This window comes from Sabethes cyaneus, chromosome 2 (genome assembly GCF_943734655.1).
Source record: "Sabethes cyaneus chromosome 2, idSabCyanKW18_F2, whole genome shotgun sequence".
NCBI classification, from domain to species: Eukaryota; Metazoa; Arthropoda; class Insecta; order Diptera; family Culicidae; genus Sabethes; species Sabethes cyaneus.
The window spans coordinates 75,357,723-75,376,161 of record NC_071354.1 but is presented as its reverse complement, the minus strand read 5'-3'; the positions used below and the strand labels follow the sequence as shown (position 1 = coordinate 75,376,161).

The 18,439-nt window shown below is 39.0% G+C and overlaps 1 protein-coding gene across 9 annotated transcripts; it reads left to right on the top strand.

Moving 5' to 3' along the window:
* Positions 1-2,987: 2,987 nt before the first annotated feature.
* On the top strand, positions 2,988-15,341 carry LOC128734181 (SHC-transforming protein 1). 9 transcript variants are annotated; one of them, XM_053828236.1, is made up of 8 exons: positions 2,988-3,076; positions 3,990-4,427; positions 11,775-11,845; positions 11,915-12,146; positions 12,212-12,499; positions 12,561-12,708; positions 13,751-13,965; positions 14,035-15,341. In XM_053828236.1, exons 2-8 carry the CDS (start codon positions 4,311-4,313, stop codon positions 14,221-14,223), a joined length of 1,260 nt encoding a protein of 419 aa, XP_053684211.1. In that variant the 5' UTR covers positions 2,988-3,076; positions 3,990-4,310; the 3' UTR covers positions 14,224-15,341. The 9 variants fall into 9 exon arrangements, with proteins under 9 accessions (XP_053684211.1, XP_053684207.1, XP_053684215.1 ...); XM_053828232.1 differs by having other exon boundaries at positions 2,989-3,076; positions 3,877-4,427; XM_053828240.1 differs by having other exon boundaries at positions 3,000-3,149; positions 3,996-4,427.
* Positions 15,342-18,439: the final 3,098 nt, after the last annotated feature.

Sequence of the window (18,439 nt, the reverse complement as noted above, 5' to 3'; positions counted from 1 at the left end):
TGTAGATATTTAAGAATCTGTTAACAATAAAACAAACAAGAACGCATTTTTTTGGAATAATTTCAACTTTATCAACGGTTTTAGACAGGATTAACGCATTTTAAAAATTTCACTTCATGTGGGTCTTTAAGGCCGATAAAAAACAAAGAAATCATGGGGTTCAAGATAACAAATTTTCTAACAAAACATCGTTTCAGTGACATCCCTAAAACTTGGAAAAAAGATTAGCATCACGTGGTGCAGTCTTCGCGCTACGCAAAACAGCTTGCTATAAATTTAGCAATGCTATAAATTTACTTGCATATTATCTGACAACAGCGCCAGCGCAAGCGTGTGGCGTTCTCGCGCAGCGACTGTTGTTTGAGTCTTATACCGTTTTTTTTTGCTTAGGTCCAATCTAGGGTCGCTCTAGTTCCAATCGAACGGCTGACAAAACGTTTGTTTTTTCACTCAGGTTGAACTTAGTTTTGCTCTGGGTTGCACTTTTTAAACCCAAGTTATAAACCCAGGTTAAAAAAACAAAAACGCTCTCTCTCTCTCTCTCTCTCTCTCTCTCTCTCTCTATCTTTCCTTTCTTAACACACACGCATCAACATTAAGGTCGGAGCAAATTTCACAGTAATTTCATTGAAAAGAATATATTTTTGTAGGGGAACTGTGAGTAAAATGAACAAGTAGCCAAATTCCCAGTAAACCGATTAAAATCGGTTCCAGATCAATAGGTATGTTCCCCTAGAAGTATTTCAAGCTGTTTGCAACAATATGTGGTGATCATAAGCTTTCCAATGTGAAAAAGTCAAAAATATTGGCTGAAATCTGACACCGATGGTAATTTCCACTACAGTCAACTTTCGCTAATTGCAATAAGCTCTTAGCCCGTTTAGTGAAAGACTTTCGTTAATTGGGCTGAGATGTCAAAACCGAGGGATATATCGATTGTTTTTGTCGATATCGTCGCAGAAAGGTTTATAAAAATATACACTTATTTTGAAGTCGTACCGCTTAAATTTGGCTTATCTGTTGCCTATAATGAGTTGGCATCAGACATCCTGGTGAATTATTGCGTTAGGTGGAGATCACACCGAAACGAAAGTGAAATGAAAAGGACGAGGGCTAAAGGATTTGTGCTCCTTTCGCCTTTCCACGCCTTTTCGCCTTTTTTCTGTTTATCTAATTTGTATACGCCCACACGCGGTGACAGCAGCGTATCCATGCACGTGTTGTGTGCATTATCATGCGCAAGGGAAATTTTAACTCTTTTATTGTATTAGAGCAACGAAGCCACGATTTGAATGCATAGGTGCATAGAAAGCATAAACGTAGGTCCATAGGATGCTTAGAGTAGGTTTATAGATTAAGACAAATATGTGTTTCTCTTTCTATCATACAAATTAAGTTCCTTTTAAATTCATGTTTCAAATCAAATAGAAGTTTATGTATTGGTAGGCAAATAGACCCATATAGTTTTATATCTATCTCTGTTATGTTGATATGAATTGAACTATCCGTTTCATTCTTACTATGACATTTTGATGGAATTTGAAACTTTTGGACATTTGATTAGGATAGAATGTAAGCGATACCCAAAAGAGGGAAATTTTTCTGTAATGTAAATAATTGTGACTATATAAGCTAAGTTTCGATTTAATAAAGTAGTGTTCTAGTTCTAAAGACCTCGCATGTAGATGCTTTTCCTGTTGCTAAGGAATGATATCACATGATCCCTAGACGTCTCCTGTTTTAAGGAACGTTGTAATCCGAACTCACAAACCAAGTGCTAAGGCTATCTTCCTGTTCTTAAGGAAGAAATTCGCGTTTCGTTTCCGTATCTAGGAAACGTAAAAAGAGGATCCTTCGCCCTCTTGAATTCGAATAAAACGCCCGCACACTTATGTTAAATACAGAATCAAAGAGGATCTTTTCATTGTTGAAATTTAGTTCTAGATTGTTTAACATGTAAATAGCTGATTTTCATGCTACAATGTTAATATATACTGGCATTTTTAATTGTTTCACCGTGATGCTAAAAATAGGAGGGTCAAGTTCATAAGGGATCGGCAAACGATATGATGCAATTGTTTTCCATTCAATTAATTTTAATATTTTCTATATAAATTATTTTTTACACTTGAACGAACTATATTCAAGAGCCCCTCGGAAGAAAAAATACGCTGTCAGAAATGACGTTTGACTTCGTTTTAGATGGGCTATAGCCCAATTAACGGGAGCCCGATTAAAACGTAGCCCAGTTAAAGATAGCCCAACGAACGAAAGTTGACTGTATAAGTAAATAAGCAAGATAAATAAGCTATTTGGCGAATAAAATTATATTTCGACTATTGGTATCATTTAGTATTGAAAACCGTAATAATGGACGTGCGATATTCGGTTTTATTCTTGCTCTGTGTGTCGCAACTACGTCGCACGTGGTGCGCTCTAATCGCACATTGATGCACAATACAGCGCACCACGTGCGACGTAGTTGCGACGCACAGAACAAGAATAAAACCGAATGTCGCGAGTCGATTATTACGGTTTTCAACTGCAACAGCAATATACCTTCGAGGAAAAATAAGGATGGAGGGGTATGGTCTGACAGAAAAGTTATTGTCGGTCTTCATTTTATTTCTACATACGATGGTGGGTAGGAAACATTCAAAGAGTGATGATAAAAATTATGATATGAGTGTTAACTAATATTTTTTATAAAATTGATAGGCCCCTTGCTCTAAATCATCTCGTTGATGTTATATCGAAAAAGAAGTCTATTTTCACCTCAGCGCCTTATGACGTTTTTGCATATTACACAGAAAAGTACCCATCAGTAGCCATTTTCTGTTCCACCCTGTTCCATCAACTTGTTCTGCTATAGTGCTATAATTATTCTGCTATAATGATGTTGAAATTTTACAAATGTCAAACTGTCACACGAACACTATCAGATCACGAACAACGACTGTCTCATTTATATTTGCAACGAAGAACGGGTAGAAGAAAAGTTTTCCAAAAAGTTTGTTTTCAACATTCCTCCGCATAGTAATTTATGGCAATAAAAACGCGAGTGCAAAGTAAAAAGGTGACATTATTTGTTTTAAAATGAGTTCGGCAGCCTAAAAATTATGTTTGATAGTATATTTTGTGATTTTACGGTAGTGTTATTGTGAGATTGGTCGAGAGGTACAAGGAAGACTGAAAAAGCATCAGAAGGGCTGAGCCTTTCTCGGGCTTACAGTTTTTGCCATCGCTCGGTACCTACTCGGTCTAGTTTGATTTTCTTGGCAAATGTTCAAAGACCTTCCTCTCAATTTAATCATTTCAACTTACAAGATTCCGTCTTTTGACCGCGGTAGATCAAATAGTTTTAGAAATTACCGAGTTTGTTATGCGAATAATAAATGTTTAAGCAGTGATGAAACTATCTACCTTATTTCCATTGGAGAATAAGGTAAATTGTGAAAATAGCAGTGAACCAATCGTGAAAATAGTTCCGGACTATAACTTTTCAATCAATATTATGCGTTGTTAAATTATTTAAAATATTATTCATGTAAAAGATTATGATAGTGCTTACGTATTGTGTATTTTTTTGTTCGATGTTTCAACCCATTTAAAAACAGATGTTATAATAGTTAGTTTGCAGTGGTCAAATATGTGTTGTAAATTTCATGTTCGTTTTTCAACAGATCTTAAAAAACTCAAAAATGTTTGCAATGAATTATAAATTTTTTGTCTAGTTCCAATTCATTTCATTTACAAATTGGTTTTTACAAAATTTGAGTCTCATATATCATCTGTGACGCATCTAAAGCTATTAATGTAAAATTTGATGACGAAACTTTCAACCTTAATTGTTTCGTAAAATATACACGCTTGCAGGTTTTGCAAAAAAAACCATTCAAAATAAATTTCGAGGAAGCGTTGAGTAATAAGGTTTACGAACCGAACAACACACAGCGAGAATAGTCTTGTAACAGTTGATCGACGTTTAGCTTCAGGCGTGTAGTGAATAATATAGAGAAAAATGCATGGAAAGACTCGGTGCGTTCAATAAAGGAGAGAGTGTGATCAAGTATAGTCGATTGAAGGAATATGTTTAATATGCTACGACAACAAAGAACGGCATGCGTGTGTGATTAAGCTAAGCTATTCACGACTCAAATGCTCTCGTATGCACAACTTTTATCGAGTTTCTGAAGAAAACCACCACATTGGAAGGCCTGCTGAATATATTGAGTGGATTATAGTGAAGGATTCTTTGGTGAGTTCCATAACTATACGAGCAGCATAACCGATTTACGGACGGTGCAATAATGCCGCGTAACGGTGAAGCATCCGGTTTGGATAAGAGCTTCAACAGCAAACCGACACCGGACTGGCTACATCCGGACCATGTCATCATGAACGAAGGTGTCACGTTCGATGTGCGGGTAAGCAGTTTCAAGTTTTATTTTATATTCTTATATATCTGCTTTGCATAAGTATGAGTCGATTCCTACAGGTTTTTGTTTGCATGCTCAGTATAACATTTAGTGTTATTCATATTCTTTGCTCAATCTTAACTTGTTAACATTCGTCGTTCTATTTTTAGTTTCTGTTGTATTTCATTTAATAATTCATTTATCTTGGGGTGTCATGTTTGCATATTTTTTCTGTAAAGCTATCTGCCTATCTGATTTTTTGTTTTGTTTTTGTAACAACATAGAAACCAGTTTACTTTGCATGGTATAATATAACTTTTTTGCTTATTTGCTATAGCAATGCTTTTAGGTTAGGTTAGGTTTTAGGTACATCTAATATTTATCTTTTTAAGTATATTCAATATATTTTTCCAATATGTTCACAATAAAAAATTAATGCACCCACTCTCAAGGTAATTCCCATAATACATTAAAAAATTAACAATTATAATTTTAGAATTCATAATGTACAATACTTCCAATTCATTCTTCCTAAAATTGCCCAAATCAAACTACATTTAAGTTTTAACCTGCAATGCTCTGCCGAAAATAGTCCGCATTTCCGCAACATCTTTCGTTCGAATGCTTTCCGCAAGCATGGTTACAAGTCCGTAGAGGTCTGCCGGTCTGATTAGCATTTTGTACATCGTCAGCTATGTGCGACACCGTGTACTTCATTATCAAAACGTCTTGCGGAGAGCAAAGCTGGTCCGATGTTCGGCTTAAATGTATCGTTGAATTTTGTTTTTTGACCAAATATCAGAAATACCTATATGAACTCATCAAAACCTCATCCAGTTCTTAATTGTCACTGTCCGTAAAATGTTGTTCTGTCTTGCGCTTCTTTTTCCCTTATATTCAGTTTTCGATACATTGGTTCTTGGGACAATCCTCCTTGGCTCTGCTTTTACTCTGATGTAGATTGGGCAATCGTCGTGAAATTCCTAGTGATAACGTTGAAGTGGTCGAAGCCTAGCAGTTGGGTACTTTTGCTGAAAATCGGGCCATTTGTTTCGACGCCCACTCGCCGAATCACATCCTCAATGGTAATGTTAAACAACATGCAGAATAATCCATCGCATTGCCGCAATCTTCAACATGATTCGAAAAGACTCGAGAGTGGTCCCGAAACGTGCACGTAACGCATTATATGTTATGTGTTCTATCTGTAACATTATATTTCTGTTATAGCATTATCCGCTATGGCTATTCCCGTACGACTGTATAACCTGCTACCCTGAAATCAATGAAAATATGACATGTGGGCATGTCATATTGTCGACATTTTGATAGGATTTGTCGAAATGTAAAAATCTGATCCGAAGTATCACGGATCAGATTTCACAGTCCCATGAAAACCCACCTAGTATTGTCCTAAGCTTTCTTTCACTCTCGACCTAACAACATTTAGTTAAGCAACTTGCAGGTAGCGTTGATCTCCATATGGCCGCAAGGTACGGCCTCAGATGGGACACTTTTTTTAACCGGGCTGTAGTCCGACATCCTCACGACGTGCCCAGCCCATCGCAGGCGACCAATTTTTGCAGTGTGAGCGATGGGTGGTTCCCTAAACAGCTGATGCAATTAATGGTTCGTTCGCCTCTTCCACGTTTCGTCTTCCATCTGCACTCCGCCGTAGATGATGCGCAACACCTTCCATTCGAGAATACTAAGGGCGCGTTGGTCCTTCACGAGCACAGTCCATGCCTCATAGCCGTAAAGGACTACCGGTCTAATCAGCGTCTTGTAGATTGTTAACTTCGTGCGGAGGCGAATTTTGTTCGATCGCACCGTCCTACGGAGTCCAAAGTAGGCACGATTTCCTGCCATAATGCGTCTTTGTATTTCTCTGCTGGTGTTGGTGTCTGCGGTAACCAGTGAGCCCAGATAAACGAACTCTTCTACCACCTTGATTTCATTACCGTCTAAATGAATCCGGGGAGGGAGGTCAGCATTCACTTCTCTAGAACCTCTTCCTTTCATGTATTTTGTTTTCGATACATTAATGACAAGTCCAATCCGTTTTGCTTCAGCTTTTAGTCCGATGTACGTTTCTGCCATCCTCTCAAAGGTACGTGTAATGATGTCAACGTCGTCAGCGAAACCAAGAAGCTGGACGGACTTCGTAAATATCGTGCCACCCGCTCTTCTTATCACACCCTCCAAAGCGATGTTGAACAGCAAACATGAAAGCCCATCACCTTACCGTAACCCTCTTCGAGATCCAAAGGGACACGAGATTGCTTCTGATACTCGAACAACACATATTACTCGATCCATCGTCGCCTTGACCAATCGCGTTAGTTTATCCGGAAATCCGTAGTAGTGCATAATCTGCCATAGTTGATCTCGATCGATCGTGTCATATGCCGATTTGAAGTCGATGAATGAATGATGCGTGGGCACGTTGTATTCGCGACATTTCTGCAACACTTGCCGAAGCGCGAAAATCTGATCCGTGGTGGCACGAGCATCCATAAATCCCGCTTGATATTACCCCACGAACTCCTTTGCAAATGGTGATAAACGACGACATAAAAGTTGGGAGAGTACCTTGTAGGCGTCGTTCAACAGTGTGATTGCGCGGTAATTACAACAATCCAACTTGTCGCCCTTTTTGAAGATCGGACACACGATACCTTCCGTCCACTCCTCCGGTAGTAGCTCCTCCTCCCAAATCTTGACAATGACCCAGTGCAGCACTCTAGCCAGTGCGTCACCACCCTATTTCAGCAGCTCGCCGGTAGCTGATCAGCTTCAGCCGCTTTATTGTTCTTCAGCAGACCGATCTCGTCTGCTACCTTCTGGAGGTCGGGGGCTGGTATTCTGTCGTCTTCTTCACGTGCTCCAAGATCTATTGCCATATCATCACCTTCATGTTCAGCTACATCGCTGTTAAGGTGCTCGTCATAATACTTCTTCCACCTCTCGATCACCTCGCGTTCGTTCGTGAGAAGATTACCGTCTGAGTCCCGACACATATCGGCCTGCGGCACATAGCCTTTGCGCGAACGGTTTAACTTCTCGTAGAACTTCCGTTTATCATGAGCACGGTACAGTTTTTCCATCGCCTCGCGATCTCGTTCTTCCTGATGGCGCTTTTTCCTCCGCAAGACCGAGTTATGCCTGTTCCGTGCTTGTTTATATCGCTCACCTGTATCCTAACAGTTGCCGGCGAATTCTGCTGAATCAAAATAGAAGGTCAAGCTTCGGAAACGGAATGTAGTCTTCACTTTGCTTAGGTGGCATTGATTAGTGTAACCACTTCTCTATCGACCTTGGGTGCTGAATTCCCCCGGCATAGCCATCATATACAATGCTTTGGATTGTATTTCTTAGAAACACTATCATTACCAGGTTGATCTCCAGATCTCCAAACTTGTGGTAACGGCAATCCTTCAAATAACAACGTAGGCAGCTTAGGACACTCTTTTGGAGTTCCACTGATCGTTTTTGCCAAAACGACTCTACCCGTTTTTGTATTTATTGGCATCTGCTCAATTAAGTTAACCTTCCGTTACTCGCGCCAACTTTTGTAACACGGATACTCGCGCGTTGTATTTTGTACAACACTTTTTACTTCGGAATATCTCGGAATCCTAGTTGTATAGAAAGTTACTGTCTTCAGCAAAGTTAATCAGTAGGTTAAGACCTATCGTTTGGGGGATAAAATTTTATAAGTTTGTCACCAGGTGGCGCCAAAACCCGCTGTAAATTGTACATCTTACAATTGCGGCCATATACAAGTTACTGCATTCGGAAAGATACTTTTATCGTTCCTAAATGATGTAGCATTCTATTGATTAATTTTTTTCTAGTAGTTATCATGTTTTCTTAGATATTTTTCACATAAATCATCTCATCACATGATACCATTTCTGCAGTTGGCAGAAAGTAGGGCATCTGTGATTGGAAAGTAGGGCTGATGTGGTGTTTTGATTTAATTGGGCAGGATGTTTAGAAAGTTTTTTGCACAGTAATGATACATAGTGTGAAAATTGGATACTTGCGTTCATCAGCCAGCATTTTTGGTCCACTAAAACATTTTCTGAAAACAGGATCATACAAATAAACAGATTCCGTAGATAGAACACATTCAGAAAACTAGCCCATACACTAGCGCCGTGAAGTCACGAAATTATAATCTTTTGCACACCTGCGGAATGACCATCAACTGCTGAATAACTTTGCTGTATACAGAAAACCTTTTCCCTTTTGAAGAAATAAGAGAAAACTCCAGAACGGACCAAGTGCGGTACCCCTCATACGCCGATTGCATCGTTTCTGCGATTTCGGTTCATGCTCATCTATTTTGCTGAACAGTTTGAAGCATTCATGTATTAAATAATTATGTCATTTTGTTCATAATAAGTTTATTGAAGAATACATTTTGGTTTGACATCGATCTGTTACTTTAAAACAAAATGGCATCCAAAAATTTACAAGTGTTGTACAAAATACAACAGCGCGAGTAACGGAAGGTTAAGTAATCTCCTTGAGTCCATTATATAAGGGCACGACTATAACGGTTAGTGCTTTACCAATTAAGAAATGGCTTGGACTCAAGGCTGCAATTGTATTAGCGGTTTCGAATTTAGAATAACATCATTTTGAATCAACAAACTTATCATCTGCTAATAAGTGAACAACGATTCGTTCATAAACCTATCAGGGCTTCTGGAGTGCTCCTTGGTGTGAAGCCTTTGACTGATTAACACGCCACCATATTATGCCAGCATTCTGATTTAAACTGCTCTGGTGCCTCGTCCAACTGTGATTTTTTTTTTCGATTTTCAGAGAATAATTCGCAGACATTTCTCCGATGTCCAACGAATTAATGTAATACGCCTAAAAATTGTTATGTAGACAATCAGTTTATAAATTCTCAGTGTATCGCGTTAGTAATTAGGCGTACAAATACACTGAAATACAATTTATCCACAACAACGAATATCACAACATTCTGACTATGCATTCAAAAGTTATCATCTGTCAAAAACAAAAATTCCGAAAAATTCCGAAAATAATGAATGCGCGAATATTTCCTTTTTTACTTTTGAAGTAAAAGGGCATCTAGAACAGAATGATTGACCTGAAATTTTTTCTATGAGTAAATTTTATGCTTCATTTCAATTTTGTAATATATTTGAATTGAAAAATTTGAATTGAAAGCCGTTTCTTCATTCGGACGTTCAAATTCTTGTACTGATTTCTACCAAAATCAAGCACAGAAATTCCGGTACATTCTGTCGCACATCCCTTTTCACTAGTTTTAAAAGCAATAGTACAACCACCCCACGATACTAGGTTTTCGGGGTAAACATTTTCGCAGAAAATACCATCGTACGGAAACAATATTCGCGGGGAAACAATATAACTATCTATTAAGGGCCGTAGCTTTCGTTCCGCTTGCAGAGGTTTCGGGTTTTTAATTCAACTTCAATTAAGTACTCAATTAAGTAGTCAAAACCCCTCAACAACAACAAAAATTACCTACACTCAAATCGTGCCGTAACACATCACGTGAAATACTAATGGTTGAAGTTTCGCGCACTATCTTCATTTGCCTGGTTAGCTGAACAGCTGCACACAACTCCAACTGAAGCACAGTTATTTCTTCTGGTGAAGTTATCTACTTCTTTTCTCTATTCAGCCCTTTAAAGGGAGTAACTTATCTATTACAATATTACATGATAGAGTTTCGACCTCGTTCGAGTCCTGTTTTTCGAAAGTTATCATATTACAAAATGCGACTAATTTGTATGGTGCACGCAAGCGTTACTTTTATAAAAACTATTAAATGCCTATTAAAAAAACTATTAAATTAAAATCATAAAATTGAAATCTATATATATAAAAATGAAATGCTGTTTGTGTGTCCGGTATAGACTCCCAAACCGCTCAACGGATTTTTATTAAACTTGGCATACACATTGCGTATGATGTGAGGAGCTTGGTTTGAGACCCCTTCCCCCTCTAGAAGGGTGGGCTCCCATACAAATGAAACCCAAATTTCTGCATAACTCGAGAACTAATCAAGCAAATGGAACCAAATTTGGCATGTGAAGGTTTTTGGAGGTAGAAATTTTTTCAATGGTGGATTGAGACCCCTCTGTCCTTTAAGAGGGGGAGCTCCCATACAAATGAAACAAAAATTTCCTCATAACTCGACTGTTAATGAAGTAAATGGAACCAAATTTGACATGTGGCGGTTTCTAGAGACAGGATTTTTTTCTAAGGCGGATTGAGACCCCTCTCTCCTCTGAAAAGAGGGGCTCCCATACAAATGGAACATATAAAAAAGAAATGAAATTTCAGCATAACTCGACTATTAATCAAGCAAATGGAACCGAATGTGGCATATGGGGGATTGTGGACGCAAGTTTTTTTCTATGTTAGTTTGTGACCCCTTCTCCCTGTGGAAGGTGGGGGGGAGGTGGTGGGTCTCATACAAATTAAACAGAAATTTTTGCATAATTCAAAAAGTAATCGAGCTCGAGAAATTTTATATTCTTCCATAAAACATTAGTCATTACCAATACCACCAAAAATTAGATTATTTAGGGCGAGACGGCCGCAGGCTGTGAGTATTGCCGTCCATACGAAAAGATAGAATAAATTTGGTACCTAATAATAAATCGATGAACCCTAGATAATGAATCAAATTAAATAAAAGTAATAAAACGTAATACTTATTTTAAAAACAAAATTAAGAAAAAATATATTGTTGAAATGAAAATATAAAGAAAAAAATGTTGAGATTACTATAAGTCTATGGTTTCTGACCAGTTTTCAACTGTTTTCAAACGAACTGCACTGATATTTATTGCGATTTTGTCAATATCACTATTGTAAGGGTTGGTAATAAAACTAAAATTGCTACGTGATCTTAGAAATTTGCGGTATGATTCAGGAATATCTTGGTTTGTCTAAAAGAAAGCTGTTGGTTGCAAGATTACAATTACCTTCAGCATTATGCATCTTCCCCCTTTTTAGAATGGCGTAGCAACGCGCGCTGGGTCCTCTACTTTATTTACTTCATCGAACTCAGTGCATTGTTGTATCGAACATTGGTAAATGAACATATTTTAGTTTATTATTTTACTTGGTACGGATTAATTTTCTGGAGTAGAGTAAATTTTTATTTTCCATTATGTTTGTCTCAAGTAGGTGATGCATATTTTATTTTAGGCTTAACTTTTCTGCTTCGAGTTGCTTTTGGTGCATGATTTTTAGTTTTTGATTTTTAAGCTTCACTGTTTATTCACACAGCTTGACTTTAAAACCATGAATATTGCTTTTCTCGTAAAATTTCAGTACATAGGTTGTCTGGAAATACGGGCGTCAATGAAAACGTTGGATTTCGCCACGAGATCACAAGTAGCAAAGTAAGTAAATGCGTACAATGCCTAACGCTAAATGTGATGTAAAATTAACAACGTCAATGTTTATTTAAGAGAGTGCATTAACCGGGTATGTGAAGCAGCAGGCTTGAAATCTCTCAAAAAGCGCCGTGTGGACAAACGGGTACTACAGTGCATATCGGACACACCACAGATGGAGCATGCAGGAACTAACGTGACGCTGACGGTATCTAGCAAATATCTCTCATTGGTCAGTGTGGATACAGGAGATTGGATTGCCCAGCATGATATGCCGCGAATATCGTTTGCCTCTGGTGGTGATACAGTAAGGCGACAGTTAACTGTACTCTTGTGTCCTGTGATGAATAATTAAACCTTCTACCGTTTTAGGATACGCTAGATTTCGTAGCGTACGTGGCAAAAGATATAGAAGAATGGCGGGCATGCTATGTACTAGAATGTGGTGGCGGTGTGGCACAAGATCTGATAGCAACAATAGGCCAAGCGTTTGAGCTTCGCTATAAGGAGTTCTTCAACAAACCGGAAACACAAAGCAAATTTCGAGAGTTTGTTAAAACTGACAAAGAGTATTACAACGATCTGCCAGACAAAATGCCACCAGACTTACTCACCGAAAACGATCATTCCTCGCAATCGCAAAGTTCCTCTAGTGTGAGAGTAAGTGTTCAGTAACGTTTATGAAAGAAAGCATGTAACTCTCACTGTTTGTTTGTTTTAGACCCGAGAAAGGATATCCAGTAATCTGATAGATTTGAACACACCGCTTCCCAATCATGACTACGTAAACGACAAACATTCTAATACCAATTCGCACAGCAATAAGTCGATATCTTCCAGTTCCATTGTAAAGGATGTTTTTGATATGCGTAAGTTTATTTTTGTTAACGATTAATGTGGGTCTAAAAGTTATTCCAAACCCGATGAGATAAATCTTATATAACATATAGTTATGTATGTATAATCAGAGATGGAACTTAGGTGCCATGGATGTCCGATCAGGGTGGAATAATGAAATTATTATGGAGTGAGATCTGGCTAATCAAATGTGTTATTAACATATTATTTTCTAATACATATATCCAATTATGTTGATTTTTATCTTTAACATTCGTATTCAGTAGAACATAGAATCTGAAAATTTTCATAGTTTTCAACTGCTATGTGTATTTTGTCGGTATTCAATATTTGTAGGAATAATTTAAAAAATCAGGTGATCTCGCTCGCATTTTTACGGTATATTTACTCTAATCGAAATACATAATGTTGCAAACAGCCAAAGTTCTGAGATGATTTCGAACGATTAATTGGTATAAACTATGATGCTGGCCTAATAAGCCAGTCGGCGTATGTTCGAATCACGGCTGGGAATGGCTGTTAGAGTCAATAGGATCGTAGCAACTGGCATTGCAATTGTAACAGCTGGCTACGAAGTCTGTCGTATAAAAACAGAAGTTTAAGTTTAAGTACCGTCCGTATTATTAATCTCATTAAAAACAATTTTTATATTTAATATTTTAGTCAAGCTTCCTTATGCCAGATGCACGAATATACGAATTGTAAAAATAGAAGTCCTCGTTTTTTAGGCAGATAACATGTATTAATTATATTTTATATTTCCCGACGAAAGTAAAAAAAAAATATTGCCTGAAAATCAAACTTGTCTTCCCTCAAGTCTTTTTTTACACGGGGGATAGGCGCCGCGTAAAAGAAACCCGTTTAAAAAAACCGCGTTAATTCAAAAATCGTCATAAAAAACCGCGTCAACTCAAAAATCGCACAGAAGTATAAAAAGGGACTTGAGTTTATTGTTAAGATCTATAATTTTCGTATAAGCATCATGCCTGTACTATGTGGGACAAACAGCTATAACAAAAAAGCTCTCTTCAAATACTTTTTTCTTGATAACAGAACCGTTCGCAATCTCGTCTGAGATTCAAAAATCTCAACTGCTCACCGAATCTTGGTATCACGGAAACATCAGTCGGGCCCAGAGTGAACACCTGCTGAAGAGTGATGGCGATTTTCTGGTACGAGAATCAGCCGGAACGCCAGGTCAGTACGTGCTTACCGGGATGCAAAACAATTCTCCTAAACACCTTCTACTAATCGATCCAGAGGGGATTGTGAGTATTTTTTAGGTTTCCACAATACAGTGATACAGTGACACAGTTTGAATTTTCCACGATTTGTAGGTACGTACCAAAGACCGAATCTTCGAAAGTATTAGTCATCTTATCAATTACCACTGGACAAACGCACTGCCGATCATTTCGGCGGAAAGTGCACTCCTCCTGCGGCATCCAATTTTGCGAACAACTGATCTCCTTTCGAAAGCTAAACAGCAACAGTCTCAGCAGCAATCCCAATTGGGGCTTAACTGAGGGTGCGAGTGCCAGTGCTGCTCGCACGGCGGCCAATCTCCGGAACGAAAAGTGCAACCACAACAACTTGGCTGTAGTAGCAGTAGTGGCAGTTACAAGCAAGGGAAACATTAAATTCGCTTTGTGCTTAGTGGAAAAACAAGAAACAGAACACAAAGCGACGGACTGTAAGCTATTTACACTACTCTAGTTTTCTTTTACTTTTACTCAAGTAACGTTAAATCAGGCGAGCCGTTTGCATTGAGTGGCAAGAAGCAAAAACTTACCCAGGAAAAGGAGCAAACATTAACAGTATATTCTACATTGTTCTATGCACGAAGCATGTTGTAAAATAAACGAATAAAATTTCGAAATGATACCAAGAGATTAACAAGATTATATAATAATTACAAAAAAAATTATACCGCATGCAGGTGTACGAAATCAGAAACTTAAAAATAGAAATTAGTAGATTTCTTTTAAGGCAAGAACATACAATTACTACTACTGAAAGTAAAAGCTAAAACTAAAAAAAAATACAAATTATATATTGTTATCCATTACAGTGCCGTTTGTTGAGAAACAGAAACTAAAATTACAAATCAGTAGAGATATTTATTTTCGATCGTCATATTTTATTGCTCTCCTTTATATACAGCGACGGTACAGAACAGAACATACCACAATCTTTAAAGTAAAGTATTTCAATATTCCATTCTAACAGCATGAAAAAATTCCAATCAACAAGCAAATAAGCTAATGTAGGAAAAATTCGTATATGAAACTGTGTCCGGTTTTCGTGACACTTCGAGAGAACAGGAAAATTAAATATTCAGCTGGCTGGATGGTACGGTATCAAATCAAACGTCATGAGCTCAATTGCTCCGCAGGTGCAGTGTAAACGGTACAAGTGTATCGTTTACAATCTCGAACAAATGTTGAAAATGGCAATTCTGGTGATAGAACAAAAATTCTACAGTTTCTAAATACACAAGGTAATATAACACTACAATTATTATCATATTGTTTAACAAACACGTACACACAAAAAAAGGCTAACATTACCAGTGATGAAACAAGATCATTACTATGAAATGAGACGCAACATTTATCAAGTTACTATTATATGAGATAGGAGAGCAAAGCAGTTGCTTGGAATAAATATTTAAAATAATTTAGACTGTCTTTTATTTCAATTATCGAACGAAATTGTCATTTAAAGCATGTACACAATAAATTCCATAGTAAGCATAGTCGGAGCGAACTATCCAAACTAAATACGTCTTCAAACGAGTCACTGAAGATTACAGACGGCTTCTGAAGTTGACAGATGAAGCTGAGTCAAGAATTCCTCTCCATTGTACTAGATCCTGGGCTACTCGTCGCCGAATCATTGCGCGTCTCGACACACGCAAGTCGGTTTCAACCTGGTCGAGCTACGATGGGCCCCTCTATTCTTGGTACCGGTGGGGTTCTTGAAGATGAAGAATGGATTTCACTGCACAGTCGTCCAGCATACTTGCGACGTTTCCCAACATTCGCCAGGTGTGCGATGGAAATCTCTCCAAGTAGTGTCTGCAACTCGTGTTTCATACACCTACATCACTCTCCGCTATCCGTTTGTACTCCGCCAAAAATAGTCCTTAGCAAGTTTTTTTTTCAAATACGGCATGTGCACGGTATGCCTTCCGTAGGCAAAGTTTTTGGTCCGTAGAGGACTACCGGTCTAATTAGCGTTTTGTACACCGTCAGTTTTATGCGGCGGCGAATTGCGGAGGGAAAAGTAGGCTCAATTTCCAGCTTGAATGCGTCGTTGGATCTCCTTACTCGTATTATTGTCGGCGGTGATCAGAGATTTCAAATATACGAACTCATCAGCCACTTCCAGCATCGCCGTCAATAGCCACTGTCCGTGGGAGGTAAACGTTGCTTTCTCTGGAGCCTCTCCCTACCATTTGGTTTCCTTCTGTTCTATCGCCGTTGAGATGCTCATCGAAGAACTGCTTCCACCTGTCGACCACCTCGCGTTCGTTTGCGATTAGATTCCCTGCCTCGTCCTTACACATGTCAGGTTTAGGTGTGTAGCCCATACGAATTTGGTTCACCTTCTCGTGGTTAACTAATTCCGTGCTCGTCGATACTTGGCCAAATTCTCTCTCGTGGATATGCTTAGTTAGATAGTTTTTCTAAGATTTTTTCCTCTCTATCGCTTTTTGTCATTCCCCATCAAACCAATCATTTCGAGCGCTCTAGGATTCCTCACCTAGCACCGTGGATGCGACCTCGTTGACGGCCGAGCGTATCATACTCCATCCGTTTTCGAGGGTCGAAGCATCTAGTTCCACAGAGGAAGGCAGAACATCTTTCCAGTACGCGCGCGTAGCTTTCGGCAACTCGCACGTTGTCTAATTGCCGAATGTTTAACGGAAGAGGGCAGCTTTGTCGCGAGGTATAAACCGTCGATAGTTTTGAGCGCACATGTACTGCTACTAGGTAGTGGTCTGCACCCGGCCCTTGTTGAGATTATGTTCGATTTGGTTCGAGGTTTGTTGGTCAGGTGATCTCCAGGTGGCTTTGTGGATATCTTGGCGGAGAAAGAAAGTGCTCTTGATAACCAAGCCTCTACTACAAAAGTTCAATCCAATGGACAAAGTAGTCTAAGTCCCCCCTAACAAAAAAAAACCAAGCCTCGGGAAGCTGCAGTTAGTTGATGCATCGCTGGCCGTTATCGTTCTTTTCGGTGTACGGAGCCCGATCACCGGTTTATACATTGCTTCCCTGTCGACCTGGGCGTTCATATCCTCGATGACGATCTTGATGTCACGTGGTGAGCAGCTGTCGTACGTTGCATCCACCTGCGCATAGAACGCTTCCTTCTCGTCGTCGGGTCTACCATCGTGTGGACAATGCACGCTTATGATAGTGTAACGGGTGATAATTAAAATTTTGGAGTTTTTTTGAGGCCCCTATACTCAACAACAAACGAGTTCAGAGAGAAATGAGAGTATGTGTGTGTTAGCTCTCTCTCCTCTTTTTGTCAATATTTTTTGTTTTGTATTTGCTTGCCCAGTTTTGTTTAAAATGGCGTCGAAATAAGAAGCATTTCGGGAGCGCGTTGTACACTTTCACGGACTGCCACAGAAATCTCGGCAAAAAGTATACGGTATAATATTTAAAAAGCGAACATGTTGCGGCTTCGACTGTTTACCATATGCTAAGATCCCCAACAACTATTTTCAAGCAAGGTAGTGGAAGACCAGCCAAAATTATGGACACAGAAGGACATCGTTCTCTTTCTCGTGCCTTCAACAACAAGCCCTCAGGTTTGGTTATCAATTAAGATGTGCCAGACGAATGTTTGAAGAAAATTTTGATCCCGTTTCTACAAAAACATCATGCAGATGGACAATACGTGTTTTGGCCGCATAGAGCATCATCGCATTACACAAAAAAAACACGATCGTTCCTGAATACCCATTCAATCCCATTTGTACCCACAAACCACGACCCGCCGAATCTATCTCAATGCACCCAATCGAAGATTTCTTCGGGATTTTGAGTTCCTTGATGTACAAAAATAACTGGAGAGCCACGAATTGCAAACAGTTAATTGGTAGAATCAAGAGATGCATTCGCAAAGTTGACATGATGGCCGTACAACGCTCCTGTTCGGACATCAAACGGAACCTTCGCCGAACAGCCAATTACGGACCGTTTTCAAATGTACACTATTTTTTCAATAATGGACAATGTATCTATAATTTCGGTAAATCAGATCTTCTTCATGTATCTTTGTCTTTTTATGACAACTTGAGAAAAAAATTCCACAATTTTAGTTGTCACCCGTTAGATGGAGAAACAGCCTTTTATTCTCAACATGCATATCCAGCTATGCATATGCATTTAGCGATCTGCAGTTCCAGGTACCAAGTGTCCATTCCATGTCCTTATTTCGTCGCCTTTGTCCATGCCGAATTTTCCGAGTAGAATTTTCTTGACTCTTTTTAGTGTGTTGGATGTCGATAGGTAGCCGTACTAGGGCCCACGCTAACCGAGTCTCGTGATGGGGCTGCCATCTTGTAGTGTCGAGACAACACTGTGACTCCTTCACTGTTGGTATACGACCTCTTTTTAGTGTGTTGGATGTCGATAGGTAGCCGTACTAGGGCCCACGCTAACCGAGTCTCGTGATGGGGCTGCCATCTTGTAGTGTCGAGACAACACTGTGACTCCTTCA